Source organism: Coregonus lavaretus, assembly GCF_964263955.1.
Source record: "Coregonus lavaretus genome assembly, contig: HAP1_SCAFFOLD_1009, whole genome shotgun sequence".
Taxonomy (NCBI): domain Eukaryota; kingdom Metazoa; phylum Chordata; class Actinopteri; order Salmoniformes; family Salmonidae; genus Coregonus; species Coregonus lavaretus.
In genome coordinates, this window is record NW_028156130.1 from 90551 (window position 1) to 108218 (window position 17668).

The 17668-nt window shown below is 47.0% G+C and overlaps 1 protein-coding gene across 2 annotated transcripts in view; it reads left to right on the plus strand.

The window, feature by feature from the left end:
• LOC311126751 (plasma membrane calcium-transporting ATPase 1-like) overlaps positions 1-17668 on the plus strand; it is a 53577-nt gene that overhangs the window by 24790 nt on the left and 11119 nt on the right. For both annotated transcript variants that reach the window (XM_084200737.1, XM_084200736.1), the window contains exons 8-16: positions 365-520; positions 3378-3592; positions 8693-8935; positions 12635-12876; positions 13223-13460; positions 15658-15837; positions 16174-16261; positions 16373-16479; positions 17144-17335. In XM_084200737.1, the coding sequence (XP_084056863.1) occupies positions 365-520; positions 3378-3592; positions 8693-8935; positions 12635-12876; positions 13223-13460; positions 15658-15837; positions 16174-16261; positions 16373-16479; positions 17144-17335 (1661 nt within the window). The remainder of the gene's footprint in view (positions 1-364; positions 521-3377; positions 3593-8692; positions 8936-12634; positions 12877-13222; positions 13461-15657; positions 15838-16173; positions 16262-16372; positions 16480-17143; positions 17336-17668) is intronic.

A 17668-nucleotide genomic window follows, 5' to 3' on the forward strand; every position in this document is an offset into this window, starting at 1 on the left:
TTGCAAGAATTAGAAGGTAATCAGCTTGTGGTCAGTAGGCACGAAACAGGGAATGTTTTGAAATAGAAAAATTACAATGGGCCATAGTAAATCCTGTTTCAAAACCTTTGTTTGCGCTTCGTGCCTACTGAACATGAGCCAGGTAGGCAGAAAGGCAAGGCTATTCTACTAGTGCTGGTTTTCCTTCCTAACTGGTAGCTCATTGATCAGCTAATTGGCTTGCCAAACAGTCCAGTTGATTAGAACTAAAGAATGAAAACCAGAAGCGTTCTCACCCTTAAGGGCTGGTAACCGAAACTGCAGTAGGAGTACCTCCATTCTGAGTCAGTCCAACATGTAAGTCAACGTCCTCTCTCCCCCTCAGCTAAAGCCGCGGACGGAGCCGCCATGGAAATGCAGCCGCTCAACAGTGACGAAGTCGACACCGAGGAGAAGAGGAAATCCAACTTGAAGGAGAAGAAGGAGAAGTCCGTTCTCCAGGGGAAGCTCACCAAATTAGCAGTCCAAATTGGCAAAGCCGGTCAGTGTACTTCTATTTTTTCACTCTCTTTTGCTGTCTTGCTCTCTCTCCCGCCTCTCTCTCTTGTGGTCTCGCGCTCTCTTGTGGTCTCGCTCTCTCTCTTGCCGTCTCGCTCTCTCTCTTGCCGTCTCGCTCTCTCTCTCCCCCTCTCTCTCGCGGTCTCGCTCTCTCTCCCCCCCTCTCTCTCTCTCCTCCCCTCTCTCTCGCGGTCTCGCTCTCTCTCCCCCCCTCTCTCTCGCGGTCTCGCTCTCTCTCCCCCCCTCTCTCTCGCGGTCTCTCTCTCTCCCCCCCTCTCTCGGTCTCTCTCTCTCTCCCCCCTCTCTCGGTCTCCCCCCCCCCCCCCTCTCTCTTGCGGTCTCGCTCTCTCTCTCCCCCCTCTCTCTCTTGCGGTCTCTCTCTCTCCCCCCTCTCGGTCTTGCTCGCTCTCTCTCTCCCCCCGCTCTCTCGGTCTTGCTCGCTCTCTCTCCCCCCTCTCTCTCTTGCGGTCTCGCTCTCTCTCTCCCCCCTCTCTTGCGGTCTCTCTCTCTCTCTCTCCCCCCTCTCTCTTGCGGTCTCTCTCTCCCCCTCTCTCTCTTGCGGTCTCTCTCTCTCCCCCCTCTCTCTCTCGCGGTCTCGCTCTCTCTCTTGCGGTCTCGCTCTCTCTCTCCCCCCTCTCTCACTTGCGGTCTCGCTCTCTCTCCTCCCCCCTCTCTCGTGCGGTGTCGCGCTCTCTCCCTCTCGCGGTCTTGCTCTCTTTCTCCCCCTCTCTCTCGCGGTCTCTCTCTCTCGCGGTCTCTCTCTCTCTCTCCCCCCTCTCTCTCTCGCGGTCTCTCTCTCTCTCCCCCCTCTCGCTCTTGCGGTCTCGCTCTCTCTCTCCCCCCTCTCTCACTTGCGGTCTCGCTCTCTCTCCTCACCCCTCTCTCTTGCGGTGTCGCGCTCTCTCTCGCGGTCTCGCTCTCTTTCTCCCCCTCTCTCTCGCGGTCTCTCTCCCTCTCCCCCCTCTCTCGCTTGCGGTCTCTCTCTCTCTCTCCCCCCTCTCTCTCTCGCGGTCTCTCTCTCTCTCGCCCCCCTCTCTCTCGCGGTCTCTCTCTCTCTCTCGCCCCCCTCTCTCTCTATTGCGGTCTCTCTCAGTCTTGCTCGCTCTCTCTCTCCCCCCGCTCTCTCGGTCTTGCTCGCTCTCTCTCTCCCCCCTCTCTCTCTTGCGGTCTCTCTCTCTCCCCCCCTCTCTCTTGCGGTCTCTCTCTCTCTCTCCCCCCTCTCTCTTGCGGTGTCGCACTCTCTCTCTCTCTCTCGCGGTCTCGCTCTCTTTCTCCCCCTCTCTCTCTCCCCCCTCTCTCGCTTGCGGTCTCTCTCTCTCTCCCCCCTCTCTCGCTTGTGGTCTCTCTCTCTCTCTCCCCCCTCTCTCGCGGTCTCTCTCTCTCCCCCCTCTCTCTCCTGCGGTCTCGCTCTCTCTTGCGGTCTCGCTCTCTCTCTCCCCCCTCTCTCTCTTGCGGTCTCGCTCTCTCTCTTGCGGTCTCGCTCTCTCTCTCTCCCCCCTCTCTCACTTGCGGTCTCGCTCTCTCTACTCCCCCCTCTCTGTTGTGGTGGTGCGCTCTCTCTCTCGCGCGGTCTCGCTCTCTTTCTCCCCCTCTCTCTCGCTTGCGGTCTCTCTCTCTCTCCCCCCTCTCTCGCTTGCGGTCTCTCTCTCTCTCTCTCCCCCCTCTCTCGCGGTCTCTCTCTCTCTCCCCCCTCTCTCGCTCGCGGTCTCTCTCTCTCTCCCCCTCTCTCTCTTGCGGTCTCGCTCTCTCTCTCCCCCCTCTCTCACTTGCGGTTTCGCTCTCTCTCCTCCCCCCTCTCTCTTGCGGTGTTGCGCTCTCCCTCTCTCTCGTGGTCTCGCGGTCTCTCTCTCCCCCCTCTCTCGCTTGCGGTCTCTCTCTCTCCTCTCTCTCTCGCGGTCTCTCTATCTCTCGCCCCCCTCTCTCGCGGTCTCTCTCTCTCTCTCTCTTCCCCCTCTCTCGCGGTCTCTCTCTCTCTTTCCCCCCTCTCTCGCTTGCGGTCTTGCTCTCTCTCCCCCCTCTCTCTCTCTTGCGGTTTCGCTCTCTCCCCCCTCTCTCTTTCTTGCGGTCTCGCTCTCTCTCCCCCCCTCTCTCTCTTGCGGTCTCTCTCTCTCCCCCCTCTCTCTTGCGGTCTCTCTCTCTCTCCCCCCTCTCTCTTGCGGTGTCGCACTCTCTCTCTCTCTCGCGGTCTCGCTCTCTTTCTCCCCCTCTCTCTTGCGGTCTCGCTCTCTCTCTCCCCCCCTCTCTCTCTTGCGGTATCGCTCTCTCTCTCCCCCCTCTCTCACTTGCGGTTTCGCTCTCTCTCTCCCCCCTCTCTCGCTTGCGGTCTCTCTCTCTCTCCCCCCTCTCTCTCTCGCGGTCTCTCTCTCTCTCTCCCCCCTCTCTCTCTCGCGGTCTCTCTCTCTCTCTCCCCCCTCTCTCGCTTGCGGTCTTGCTCTCTCTCCCCCCGCTCTCTCTCTTGCGGTTTCTCTCTCTCTTGCGGTCTCTCTCTCTCTCTCCCCCCCTCTCTCTCTTACGGTCTCGCTCTCTCTCCCCTCTCTCTCTTGCGGTATCGCTCTCTGAGGTTCTGGTCAGTACTCTGTAGTCTAGTAGGAAGACCTGGGGTGCATTCATTACGTCTTGCATCGGAAACCGTTTAAGAACCAAACGGAAGCAAACAGAACAAAACAGGGAGGGACGTACCTTAATTTGTCCAATAGAAACTTTAGTTTTGGTTGCAAAACATTTTCCGTTGAGAGTAAAAAGTTTGTTGCAAAAAATTTTTGCAACAGAATCGGCGTAATGATTACACCCCTGTTGATTTATATTGTGGATGATGAGTCTCACTATTGTGTCCTCTCTAGGCCTGGTGATGTCAGCCATCACTGTCATCATCCTGGTGGTGCTGTTCGTGGTGGACACATTCTGGGTGCAGGGCCTGCCCTGGCACAAGGACTGCACGCCCATCTACGTCCAGTTCTTCGTCAAGTTCTTCATCATCGGCGTCACCGTGCTGGTGGTGGCCGTCCCCGAGGGTCTTCCCCTGGCCGTCACCATCTCCCTGGCCTACTCCGTCAAAGTAGGTTCCGCCTCAGGGTCTGCGGCACAAACACTATACCAGACAATAAGCCATTTTATTGGTTCTAGTGTCTGTTAGGGCTGGGCGATATATCAAATTAATGTTTTAATGCGATGTTCCGAAAGCCTGTATTGCAAGAGGTTAGGTTTTTATTTTTTGTTTGTTTTTTTTGGTCTCGTCTCCTTCGCTCCTTCTGTGCTGTGTGCACAGTGCAACTTCCCACTCGCACACAGACACCAAGCCCATCCCCCTGCCACTCACTACAAAGATGAAAGATAACTTCTTCCTCTCTGAAAACAAGTAGTTTAACATAATGATGAAGTTAAAATAAAGTTTTGACTTTATTTTACTGTAATAGAGAAGAACTTAGCCTTTCTAACGATACCGTTTTTAAAATGTAGAACAGAGCAGACTCTACTAAATCGAGTGTCAACGAACATGTTGTGGAAAATGAATACTCAGTTTCTGTCGCTTGTGGCTTTGCGGTACCGCTAGCAGCATTTTAGCCTTCTGTGCTAGCTGGCTAGTCTGGGTTTTATAAATGTGCAATGAGCATAGAAAGATAGGCCCCGTGTAGCTCAGTTGGTAGAGCATGGCGCTTGCAACGCCAGGGTTGTGGGTTCGTTTCCCACGGGGGGGCCAGAATGAAAAAATGTATCCACTCACTAACTGGAAGTCGCTCTGGATAAGAGCGTCTGCTAAAATGACTAAAAATAAAATTGCCAACTCGTTCTCATTCTGAGAAATAACCATCTTATCCAGGTAGGCCACGTGATTTCAACATACAGTATAAACAAGGTGAACAGGCTATGTTGTTCAAACAGTTGGAGATAAACAGGAGGGTCTATTTATAACAGTTCAACTGTTCTACCTTGTTAGCTAGCAAATAGATCCAGGTTGGCTAGACTTGAAATATAAAGATTAGCTGGCTACTCACTAGCACGTGGGCTTGTGCTTGAGAGATTGTTAATGAGACCTGTGTTCGTTTTCTATAATGCCTGTTACAAGAAGTTGGTCATTATTAGTGGATGTGCATGGTTAAAAACATTTTTTTTCTTTTAACATTTTCATAGACTTGAAAGTCAGATCAGTGATTATTGCAAAAAAACAAGTTAAACTATTTGTATTAAATTATTAGTGGGTCTAATGGTTGTGGAAGGCTTATATTTAGCCTAGGTATAATTAGATTATTCCTGACTGTTTGAAATGCAGTGAATCAACCTTTAATTGTGCAACAAAGGTTATTTCGTGAACTTTTTTTATATATACACTACCGGTCAAAAGTTTCAGAACATCTACTCATTCAAGGATTTTTCTTTATTTTTACTATTTTCTACATTGTAGAATAATAGTTAAGACATCAAAACTATGAAATAACACATGGAATCATGTACAGTCGTGGTCAAAAGTTTTGAGAATGACACACATATTAATTTTCACAAAGTCTGCTGCCTCAATTTGTATGATGGCAATTTGCATATACTCCAGAATGTTATGAAGAGTGATCAGATTAATTGCAATTAATTGCAAAGTCCCTCTTTGCCATGAGAACTTAATCCCCAAAAAACATTTCCACTGCATTTCAGCCCTGCCACAAAAGGACCAGCTGCCATCATGTCAGTGATTCTCTTGTTAACATAGGTGAGAGTGTTTACGAGGACAAGGCTGGAGATCACTCTGTCATGCTGATTGAGTTAGAATAACAGACTGGAAGCTTTAAAAGGAGGGTGGTGCTTGAAATCATTGTTCTTCCTCTGTTAACCATGGTTACCTGCAAGGAAACACATGCCGTCATCATTGCTTTGCACAAAAAGGGCTTCACAGGCAAGGATGTTGCTGCTAGTAAGATTGCACCTAAATCAACCATTTATCGGATCATCAAGAACTTCAAGGAGAGAGGTTCAATTGTTGTGAAGAAGGCTTCAGGGCGCCCAAGAAAGTCCAGCAAGCGCCAGGACCGTCTCCTAAAGTTGATTCAGCTGCGGGATCGGGGCACCACCAGTGCAGAGCTTGCTCAGGAATGGCAGCAGGCAGTTGTGAGTGCATCTGCACGCACAGTGAGGCGAAGACTTTTGGAGGATGGCCTGGTGTCAAGAAGGGCAGCGAGGAAGCAATTTCTCTCCAGGAAAAACATCAGGGACAGACTGATATTCTGCAAAAGGTACAGGGATTGGACTGCTGAGGACTGGGGTAAAGTCATTTTCTCTGATGAATCCCCTTTCCGATTGTTTGGGGAAAAAAGCTTGTCCGGAGAAGACAAGGTGAGCGCTACCATCAGTCCTGTGTCATGCCAACAGTAAAGCATCCTGAGATAATTCATGTGTGGGGTTGCTTCTCAGCCAAGGGAGTGGGCTCACTCACAATTTTGCCTAAGAACACAGCCATGAATAAAGAATGGTATCAACACATCCTCCGAGAGCAACTTCTCCCAACCATCCAAGAACAGTTTGATGACAAACAATGCCTTTTCCAGCATGACGGAGCACCTTGCCTAAGGCAAAAGTGATAACTAAGTGGCTCGGGGAACAAAACATTGACATTTTGGGTCCATGGCCAGGAAACTCCCCAGACCTTAATCCCATTGAGAACTTGTGGTCAATCCTCAAGAGGCGGGTGGACAAACAAAAACCCACAAATTCTGACAAACTCCAAGCATTGATTTTGCAAGAATGGGCTGCCATCAGTCAGGATGTGGCCCAGAAGTTAATTGACAGCATGCCAGGGCTGATTGCAGAGGTCTTGAAAAAGAAGAGTCAACACTGCAAATATTGACTCTGCATAAACTTAATGTAATTGTCAATAAAAGCCTTTGACACTTATGGAATGCTTGTAATTATACTTCAGTATACCATAGTAACATCTGACAAAAATATCTAAAAACACTGAAGCAGCAAACTTTGAAGACCAATACTTGTGTCATTCTCAAAACTTTTGACCACGACGGTAGTAACCAAAAAAGTGTTAAACAAATACAAATATTTCATATTTGAGATTCTTCAAATAGCCACCCTTTGCCTTGATGACCGCTTTGCACACTCTTGGCATTCTCAACCAGCTTCACCTGGAATGCTTTTCCAACAGTCTTGAAGGAGTTTCCACATATGCTGAGCACTTGTTGTCTGCTTTTCCTTCACTCTGCGGCCGACTCATCCCAAACCATCTCAATTGGGTTGAGGTCGGGGGATTGTGGAGGCCAGGTCTTCTGATGCAGCACTCCATCACTCTCCTTCTTGGTAAAATAGCCCTTACACAGCCTGGAGGTGTGTAAGGGCTATTTTCAACAGGGTTATTGTCCTGTTGAAAAACAAATGATAGTCCCACTAAGCCCAAACCAGATGGAATGGCGTATCGCTGCAGAATGCTGTGGTAGCCATGCTGGTTAAGTGTGCCTTGAATTCTAAATCAATCACAGACAGTGTCACCAGTAAAACACCCCCACACCATAACACCACCTCCTCCATGCTTTACGGTGGGAAAATACACATGCGGAGATCATCCATTCACCCACACCACGTCTCACGGTCCCCCCTTTGCTGCTATAACAGCCTCCACTCTTCTGGTTAGGCTTTCCACAAGATGTTGGAACATTGCTGCGGGGACTTGCTTCCATTCAGTCACGAGCATTAGTGAGGTCGGGCAATGATGTTGGGAGATTAGACCTGGCTCGCAGTCGGCATTCCAATTCATCCCAAAGGTGTTCGATGGGGTTGAAGTCAGGGCTCTGTGCAGGCCAGTCAAGTTCTTCAACACCGATCTCGACAAACCATTTCTGTATGGACCTCGCTTTGTGCACGGGGGCATTGTCATGCTGAAACAGGAAAAGGCCTTCCCAAACTGTTGCCACAAAGTTGGAAGCACAGAATCGTCTAGGATGTAATTGTATTCTGTAGCATTAAGATTTCCTTTCACTGGAACTAAGGGGCCTAGCCCGAACCATGAAAAACAGCCCCAGATCATTATTCCTCCTCCACCAAACTTTACAGTTGGCACTATGCATTGGGGCAGGTAGTGTTCTCCAGAGTCCAATGGCGGCGAGCTTTACACCACTCCAGCCGGCGCTTGGTGATCTTAAGCTTGTGTGCGGCTGCTCGGCCATGGAAACCCATTTCATGAATCTCCAGACGAACAGTTCTTGTGCTGACGTTGCTTCCAGAGGTAGTTTTAAACTCTGTAGTGAATGTTGCAACCGAGGACAGGCAATTTTTACGCGCTTCCTGTTCTGTGAGCTTGTGTGGCCTACCAGTTTGTGGCTGAGCCGTTGTTGCTCCTAGACATTTCCACTTCACAATAACAGCCCTTACAGTTGACCGGGGTAGCTCTAGCAGGGCAGAAATTTGACGAACTGACTTGTTGTAAAGGTGGCATCCTATGATGGTGCCACGTTGAAAGTCACTGAGCTCTTCAGTAAGGCCATTCTACTGCCAATATCGGTCTATGGAGATTGCATGGCTGAAATAGCCGAATCCACTAATTTGAAGGGGTGTCCACATACTTTTGTACATATAGTGTATATTGTGAATCGATTTTTAGGTCATATCGCACAGCCATAGTGGATGTGCAAGGTTGCAATTCATCAGTTAACTTCCTGGTGTAGCTTTTTACCGCAAGCAGTGTGAACGGTCCCGCACATCCAACAAGCTTTACTTGTTAACCATAGCTTTATTCGCTTACAAGTAGGTTAGCCTTCAGCCAGTTAGCCCTTCACTTAGCCTCTTAAAGCTAGTCTTGGCTAACCTTCCATGATACATTAAAGCCAATTGGCTATGTCATGATCCTTCTAACTGGAGTTGTTGGGCCAACAGGCTGATTACTAATATCAGTAGTAGACTCTAGCTCTGGAAGACCAGTATCTAAGGAGTTATCCAGCCCACTCACACCACTGTAGACTAAAGCTATAGCAGCTGTTAATGCATGGAGGAGAGGTTGTCACAGCAGTACTGTTGAATGGAATAGCTTAGTTAAACCGTCCCTTTCTATTTTTAGACTTTTGACCCCTTCTGCAGCTCATATTTACCTTCTGCAGCTCATATTTAATTCAATGACCTTTTTGATGATTTAATTCAATGACCCCTTCTCCCTCCTCCGTCTTTTTCCTAACAGAAAATGATGAAAGACAACAACCTGGTGCGTCATCTGGACGCCTGCGAGACCATGGGCAACGCTACGGCCATCTGCTCGGACAAGACGGGCACGCTGACCATGAACCGCATGACGGTGGTGCAGGCCTACGTGGCCGACAAGCACTACCGCAACGTGCCTGAGCCCCAGCTCCTCCCCGCCGCCATCATGGACATCCTCGTCCTGGGCATCAGCGTCAACAGCGCCTACACCACCAACATTATGGTGAGTGAGGTTGCCTCGAGAAATTGTGGTCTATCCAGGAGAACTGCACAGGTGTGTGTGTGTGCTATCGATGTGCAGGCAATGATGGGTTTAGAGTAGATGTTGACGATTAATTTAATTGATTTAAATGTGGGGTAGGAGTAAGGCTGAACGATTTTGGAAAATAATCTAATTGCGATTTTTTTGCCCCCAATATTGCGATTGCGATTTAATATGCGATTTAATTTATTTATCCTTTTTCCCCTACAAAACATAATGAATGATTTAAATATGACCAACACAATAGTATATACATTTAGTGTGAAATGTTCTTTCCCATAGGCTGGGTCTATTTGTTAGAATTAAATTCAAACATGTATGACTTGAAATAAATGACATTTTTATTGAACTGCTCATTACAGAAACATCTGTGGCTTTGCCACTGTGCATTTAAATAATTTAAACAAAGGCATGAACTTTGTAAACACTGTGTGCAAAAGGTACAGTCTTAAGAAAAAAATAATTTTAAATTGTATGTATCTTACTGCTCCCAAGTCAGTAACATTTCACACAACTGAAACAAGGAATTTGCTTTGAAAATATTTTGTAAAATCAAAGTAAATAAAGTTATAAATAAAAAATGAGAAATGCACTTTTAATTTAGACAAACTATTTTTTATAAACGATTTGAATATTATAATATAAAATAGATGAGCCTCACTTATCTCAAGTACACAACAATAACACACCACACAGACTAAAGTTCACTACGAGTATGGCACTGCCAGCCATACTTATCCAACAGTTCTGTTCTCAGTGGCTCACAGGTTTTTTGCTAAGAAAACCAGAATATTGACTTTTTCTGGCTTCAAGGCTGAGCGAGTGCAAGTCACAATATTCCCTCCTGTGCTAAAAAGACGCTCTGAGGGAGCGCTTGTAGCAGGTACACAAAGATACTTGCGTGCCATGGTGCACAACTGTGGGTAGCTGATCTTGTGCACCCTCCACCAAGCCAATGGATCATCTTCTCCATCAATGGTAGGAGTCATCAGGTAATTGTTTATCTCTGCCTCTGCGACATCTTCAAGATTTACAGGCAAAGAAGGAGAGGCTGAACTGGTCTTGAAAAAACTGCCAAGAGACCTCTTCGTCTTTTCCCCCAAGGACTGTGCACTTTGAGGCATCTGAACAGTTTCAGTACGAGACCTCTTCTCCTATTAGATGAAAACAACAGCCATTAGTTTTCCAGTTAGATTTTACAGAAAATTTTTGTTTTTGTGAAATACATAATTATTTACCCAATGATATGTACGTTGTGCCAAGTCTACTATCTCTGTCTTCAGACGAGTCTTGATAGCAGGGATGTTGTCTGTACTGATGTACTGTATTTTGAACCTAGGGTCCAGGAAACAGGCAACATCCAAAAGCTCCTGGATGTTTGGGTCTCCATATTTGTTATTGAGGTATGCTAGGACTTTGGTTTTTATTGATTTAGTCAGGTCAGTGTCCTCAGCATCTTCAGCCAGGACTGATGTGGCAAAAAGGTGGAGAACTGGCTTGAGGTAGGAGATGCTTACATACTCCTCTCCAGAAAGAGCATCAGTAAACTCCAGTAGAGGATGCAGTGCCTTGTGAATCGACTCCAACACGTCAATATCCTGCCAGGTTGGGATAAGGGAGCGTGCATATCGATCTCCAGACAATACCTGAGAAATGGCTTTGGCCTGTTCAAGCACTCTGGCAATCATCATTTCTTTAGAACCCCATCTTGTTGGGCACTCCGTTATGAGGTTGTGCTCAGGGAGTTTGAGCTCTCTCTGTGCCTCCGTCAGGGCTGCTTTCTTCTTCCAACTGTGGGAAAAGTGCCCCACCAGCTTCCTGCACAGTGCTGTTGCCCTTGACACTCTGTCATCTTTGAGTGCATTTTCTAAAAGAAATAAAAAGTAGTGTATTACACACAATTTGAGTTTTGATACAAGGCTCTCACTATTACACACTCAAATTAGCTGTAATTCTGAAATACACACATCCACAACACATCCTCTCTCTCTCTCTCAATTCAAAGGGTCTTTATTTGCATGTCAATTCTCTCTCTCTTTCTCTCTCTCTCTCTCTCATAAACACTAAAAAAACATGTAAAAAACAAAAACAAGAAAAGAAAAAAAATGCAGGTGGGCATTCCACCACAGACAGACATATGATATAAGCAAGTAAAATGAATTTACATATTAGAAAAGGAGTGGAAGTATGAATTTATTTAATCCCATCCGATTTATATAATATCATTTATATATATTTGTATATTCAGCTTTACTAATCGACGCATCTCTCTCTCTCGCACTCGCGCACACACACACAAACACACACACACACACACACACACACACACACACACACACACACGATAACTTACCAATGGCAAGATGTAATCTGTGGCCAAAACATTGGAGCCTCGTCCATTCATTAAGCCGCGCAGCAAGCACCATATTCGACGCGTTGTCCGTCGTGATGCAGACGTGATTCTCCTCGTGGAGATCCCAGCTGACAAGCCCTTCTCTCAGGCCGGCTGCAATATTTTCCCCTGTGTGATCGTCTGGGACGTAGGTAGTTTGTAGGCAGCGAGCTCGGAGGTTGAAATCTTCATCAATAAAATGGACTGTAAGACTCTGGTACGGCTCAGCTGTGCGGCTTGACCACATATCAGTAGTGCTAGCAAAAAACTCCACCGTTTTAAGTTCCGCGGCGACTTTCTCTTTGCACTTTTTGTACAGCTCCGGTATGGCAGTCTGACTGAAGTATGTGCGGGAGGGTATACTGTAACGTTTATCAAGCGTATGTATTAATGCCATGAACCCAGGCTTGGTCACCGTGCTGAGAGGCATCATATCTTTGGCTATGAACTCGGTTATTGTCCGAGTGATTTCTCCGTGCCGTTTTGAATTACGTTCATACGGAGTGACACTTTCGAACATTTCTGTCAGTGATCCCTGTCTTGAGGTATTTGGCTTGTCTCGCGCACTGATGCTCGGCATTTTGGTCATACAACTGTCATGCATTGATTTGTGGTATTTTTTTAAGTGCTGAAACAGGTTTGTAGTGTTACCCCGTGAAGTAGCAATCGGAGCACGGCATGCTCTGCACAACACCTGACGCTGCTCAGCATCTTCTTTTTTAAAACCAAAATAGTTCCACACCACCGACGTGCTGTTCCTCTTCGATATTAAAGTATCAGCTGTGTCAGTTTCTGACTGTTCCGTCGAGCAAGAGGCCATTGCGCTGGACAGCATGAAAAGTCGCGTCACGTGACCACCTCAAATCGCGCACGTTGCGATTAGAAAATCGCGTTCAGTCAAATCGCGATATTATCGCGAATGCAATTAATCGTTCAGCCCTAGGTAGGAGTTTTGCTTGTAAATGTCATGTCAGTAACAAATAACTAGTATAAATGTGGGGTAGGAGTTTTGCTTGTACATGTCATGTCAATAACAAATCACTAGTATGATGACTGAATGTACTGTTAATAGCCTCCAACATGACCTGGGTCGTAATCATTAGGCCATGCTGTAGCAAAACATTTTACAACGGAAGACAATCTTTTCTTATTGGGCAAGTTCAGATGGTACCTCCCCATTGCAATCCCTTTGGTACTGGTTTCTTCCGTTTTGTGCCAACTGAACATGACCCTTACATGAGACTTGGTGTGTCTCTCTCTGTAACCAGTCTCCGGAGAAGGAAGGTGGTCTGCCGCGCCAGGTGGGCAACAAAACCGAATGTGCCTTGCTGGGCTTCGCCAATGACCTGAAGCGTGACTACCAGGCTGTCCGCAACGAGATCCCTGAGGAGAAGCTCTACAAGGTCTACACCTTCAACTCCTGCAGGAAGTCAATGAGCACCGTGCTGAAGAACGCCGATGGGAGCTTCCGCATGTTCAGCAAGGGAGCCTCCGAGATCCTCCTCAAGAAGTAGGTTTGGGTTTCAAGCAAAATCAACCTGCTCTCAGTATTCAGTGTGGGGCGAATCATAACGTCCACTTAAGTTGACTAATTTTCACTTAGTCAGACATTGATATCAATGGTAAACTAAGTGTAAATCTAAATCCCTGTATGGATTCTATGGTCCTGTGGGGCTCAGTTGGAAAGAGCGTTGTGCTAGCAATGCCAAGGTTGTTGGTTCAATTTCCACAGGGATCACACACGTACTTAAATGTATGCATTCAGTAAGTCTCTTTGGATAACCGCGTCTGCTAAGAGAGCCTCTCTCTCTGTCTCTCTCTCTCTGTCTCTCTCTCTCTCATTCCCCCACCACCAGGTGCTCTAAGCTCCTGACGGCGAGCGGCGAGACCAAGGTGTTCCGTCCCCGGGACAGAGAGGACATGGTGAAGAAGGTGATTGAACCCATGGCCTCAGAGGGCCTGCGCACCATCTGCCTGGCCTACCGCGACTTCCCTGTCTCGGAGGGCGAGCCTGACTGGGACCAGGAGAACGACATCCTCACCAGCCTGACCTGTGTATGTGTGGTGGGCATCGAGGACCCCGTCAGACCCGAGGTCAGTTTATGGACCACAGTCAAACAAAACAAGCAGACCGACATTAGCAAAGATACAGTGGAGTAATCTGATATGATATACTTTACCTACAGTGGGGAAAAAATGTATTTAGTCAGCCACCAATTGTGCAAGTTCTCCCACTTAAAAAGATGAGAGGCCTGTAATTTTCATCATAGGTACACGTCAACTATGACAGACAAAATTAGGGAAAAAAATCCAGAAAATCACATTGTAGGATTTTTAATGAATTTATTTGCAAATTATGGTGGAAAATAAGTATTTGGTCAATAACAAAAGTTTCTCAATACTTTGTTATATACCCTTTGTTGGCAATGACACAGGTCAAACGTTTTCTGTAAGTCTTCAAGGTTTTCACACACTGTTGCTGGTATTTTGGCCCATTCCTCCATGCAGATCTCCTCTAGAGCAGTGATGTTTTGGGGCTGTCGCTGGGCAACACAGACTTTCAACTCCCTCCAAAGATTTTCTATGGGGTTGAGATCTGGAGACTGGCTAGGCCACTCCAGGACCTTGAAATGCTTCTTACGAAGCCACTCCTTTGTTGCCCGGGCGGTGTGTTTGGGATCATTGTCATGCTGAAAGACCCAGCCACGTTTCATCTTCAATGCCCTTGCTGATGGAAGGAGGTTTTCACTCAAAATCTCACGATACATGGCCCCATTCATTCTTTCCTTTACACGGATCAGTCGTCCTGGTCCCTTTGCAGAAAAACAGCCCCAAAGCATGATGTTTCCACCCCCATGCTTCACAGTAGGTATGGTGTTCTTTGGATGCAACTCAGCATTCTTTGTCCTCCAAACACGACGAGTTAAGTTTTTACCAAAAAGTTCTATTTTGGTTTCATCTGACCATATGACATTCTCCCAATCCTCTTCTGGATCATCCAAATGCACTCTAGCAAACTTCAGACGGGCCTGGACATGTACTGGCTTAAGCAGGGGGACACGTCTGGCACTGCAGGATTTGAGTCCCTGGCGGCGTAGTGTGTTACTGATGGCAGGCTTTGTTATTTTGGTCCCAGCTCTCTGCAGGTCATTCACTAGGTCCCCCCGTGTGGTTCTGGGATTTTTGCTCACCGTTCTTGTGATCATTTTGACCCCACAGGGTGAGATCTTGCGTGGAGCCCCAGATCGAGGGAGATTATCAGTGGTCTTGTATGTCTTCCATTTCCTAATAATTGCTCCCACAGTTGATTTCTTCAAACCAAGCTGCTTATCTATTGCAGATTCAGTCTTCCCAGCCTGGTGCAGGTCTACAATTTTGTTTCTGGTGTCCTTTGACAGCTCTTTGGTCTTGGCCATAGTGGAGTTTGGAGTGTGACTGTTTGAGGTTGTGGACAGGTGTCTTTTATATTGATAACAAGTTCAAACAGGTGCCATTAATACAGGTAACGAGTGGAGGACAGAGGAGCCTCTTAAAGAAGAAGTTACAGGTCTGTGAGAGCCAGAAATCTTGCTTGTTTGTAGGTGACCAAATACTTATTTTCCACCATAATTTGCAAATAAATTCATAAAAAATCCTACAATGTGATTTTCTGGATTTTTTTCTCTCAATTTGTCTGTCATAGTTGGCGTGTACCTATGATGAAAATTACAGGCCTCTCATCTTTTGAAGTGGGAGAACTTACACAATTGGTGGCTGACTAAATACTTTTTTCCCCCACTGTACCTACCAAACCCCCGACATTGCTTCTAGGGCATGATGCTAGTGAAAAGGAAGCAAGCCTCCGCCCACAGTTGTATGCAGATGTCAGATTTATTGTGTTATTGACATTTCCATTGACCCCGAAGTGTGTTCTTGTCAGTATAGATATGTGACATTCAGAGAGGCCACTGACTAGGAACAACTCTGGGTCCTAGTTAATGGATAATCTCTGTCAGCCTCACACATGGTCTATCAACAGCTCCTGTGATGGTAAAAGCGTAGTTAAAGACCCATTGCAACCAGGTGGAGTACTGAGGATGACTTGTTCCCTATGGAACAGAAGTGGTTCGCTCGTACAATGACCTTGCCCGAGACCTGAAGACTTGTGTACACTCCCTGAGCTGATGCCTAGGCTTGAGCTCCGCAGGCTAGGACAGTCCTGCAACTGGCAGGAGACCCGGATTTCGCAGCCAGTCAGTCACACTAACACGTCTCTCTCTCTCTCTCTCTCTCTCTCTCTCTGCCCCTCCAGGTCCCAGACGCCATCAAGAAATGTCAGCGTGCCGGCATCACGGTACGCATGGTAACCGGGGACAACATCAACACGGCCCGTGCCATTGCCACCAAGTGCGGCATCCTGCAGCCCGGAGACGAGTTCCTGTGCATGGAAGGCAAGGAGTTCAACCGACGGATACGCAACGAGAAGGGAGAGGTGGGTTAAATATATTGTTGTGCCTTTACACCGAAACCCAACCAACTAGGTCGTGTTTATTAGGCATCAAACGGAAGAAAATTGATTGAAACAGGGAGGGACTACCTGGGCTTGTCCAATAAGAAAAACGTATTTTAATTTCCCGTTGCAAAAGGTTTGAGACCTTTTTCCATTGCGTGCCCTAATGAACACGACCCTGTTTGACATTGTAGTTCAGTGTTTATAAACCTAGTAGGGTTAGCTGGGCCTGATGGACTAATGAAACAAACTAACAGCATGGTTGATAGATTAAGAATTGGGATTGTAGGCTAATTAGTCTCCTTTTCCCCCTTCTAGATTGAACAAGAGCGCATCGATAAGATCTGGCCCAAACTCCGAGTACTTGCACGATCCTCACCCACCGACAAGCACACATTAGTCAAAGGTACTTTGCTTTGCTCTTTCAGGATGAAAATGAAAAATTGTCAGTGTCTTGAAATTTGTAGTTTCTAATGAGTAATTTAATCCCCCCCAAAATCCTTCTCTCTCCCCCCAGGTATCATCGACAGTACGGTCTTAGAACAGAGGCAGGTAGTAGCAGTCACAGGAGACGGCACCAATGACGGGCCCGCCCTGAAGAAAGCCGATGTCGGCTTCGCCATGGTGAGTCTCATTTCTCTGCCCGTCGTATCAGAAAGTAACATGTTGATACTATTTGGCTGTAAATGATTGCCCATACTGTATGGCAGCTCATACTGTCCAGATAACCATGAGTCATATCGTCACAAGTCCAGATAACGATCATGATGTAACTTTAATCTGCATTTTTTATATGGGGAGTCAAAAAGGTTGTTGGGTTTAAAGATGGCATTGTAAACTTCATGGATGTAATTTACTGCATGTTTACAAAGCAATACAATTAATATATAATGTGGGGAAAAAATTGATACAAATGTGAAACTAAAGTTCAACAAAGTTGACTGACGGATAACATCACGCTCAGAAGTGACCAATGGCCATCACATATCGGCACATATCAACAGTAACAACAAACGTACTGCACCGCAATTACATGTGTATAGGGCTACGACTACTTGAATATCTAACTCTTGTTTCTCTTATGCATTTTGACTTAATGAGACCGTTATGAATTGACAGAGGGGTAGACCGGGATATGGAGAAACCGTATGAAGGTTTGGAGTGGGGATCGAACGCCGGTCTCCTGGGAGAGATGTATGTGTATCTAGAGCAGGGGGGCGTTAATGCTAGACCACGAGCTCTGCACAACTTGAATATAGAACTTAATGTGTATGTGTGTTACCTGCAGGGTATCGCCGGCACGGACGTGGCCAAGGAGGCATCTGACATCATCCTGACGGACGACAACTTCAGCAGCATCGTCAAGGCGGTGATGTGGGGACGGAACGTCTACGACAGCATTTCCAAGTTCCTCCAGTTTCAGCTCACCGTTAACGTAGTGGCTGTCATCGTGGCCTTCACTGGCGCCTGCATCACGCAGGTAACACACACAAACTAGGGATGGGCACGGTTATTCAAATATCCCAACGGACGTTAGTATTCCACTACTTGGGAGAGTATTCATTTGTAAGAAGAAAAAAATATATAGGCCTATTTTTAAAATGAAAAGGCTTTGTCTAAAAATAGGACAGCTACTTTCTCTCTCCCTCCATGCCACACATGCAGACTGTCACACACACCTGCTCCTCTCCTCTCCCGCCCCTCTCCCACCTTCTGCTGAAACAAGCAGAGCGCAGCACACCTGCTCTCTCTCGCGCTGCGCGAGCAGGTCTCCAAAAAATATATATTCCCTAAAACACACACATACACTGAC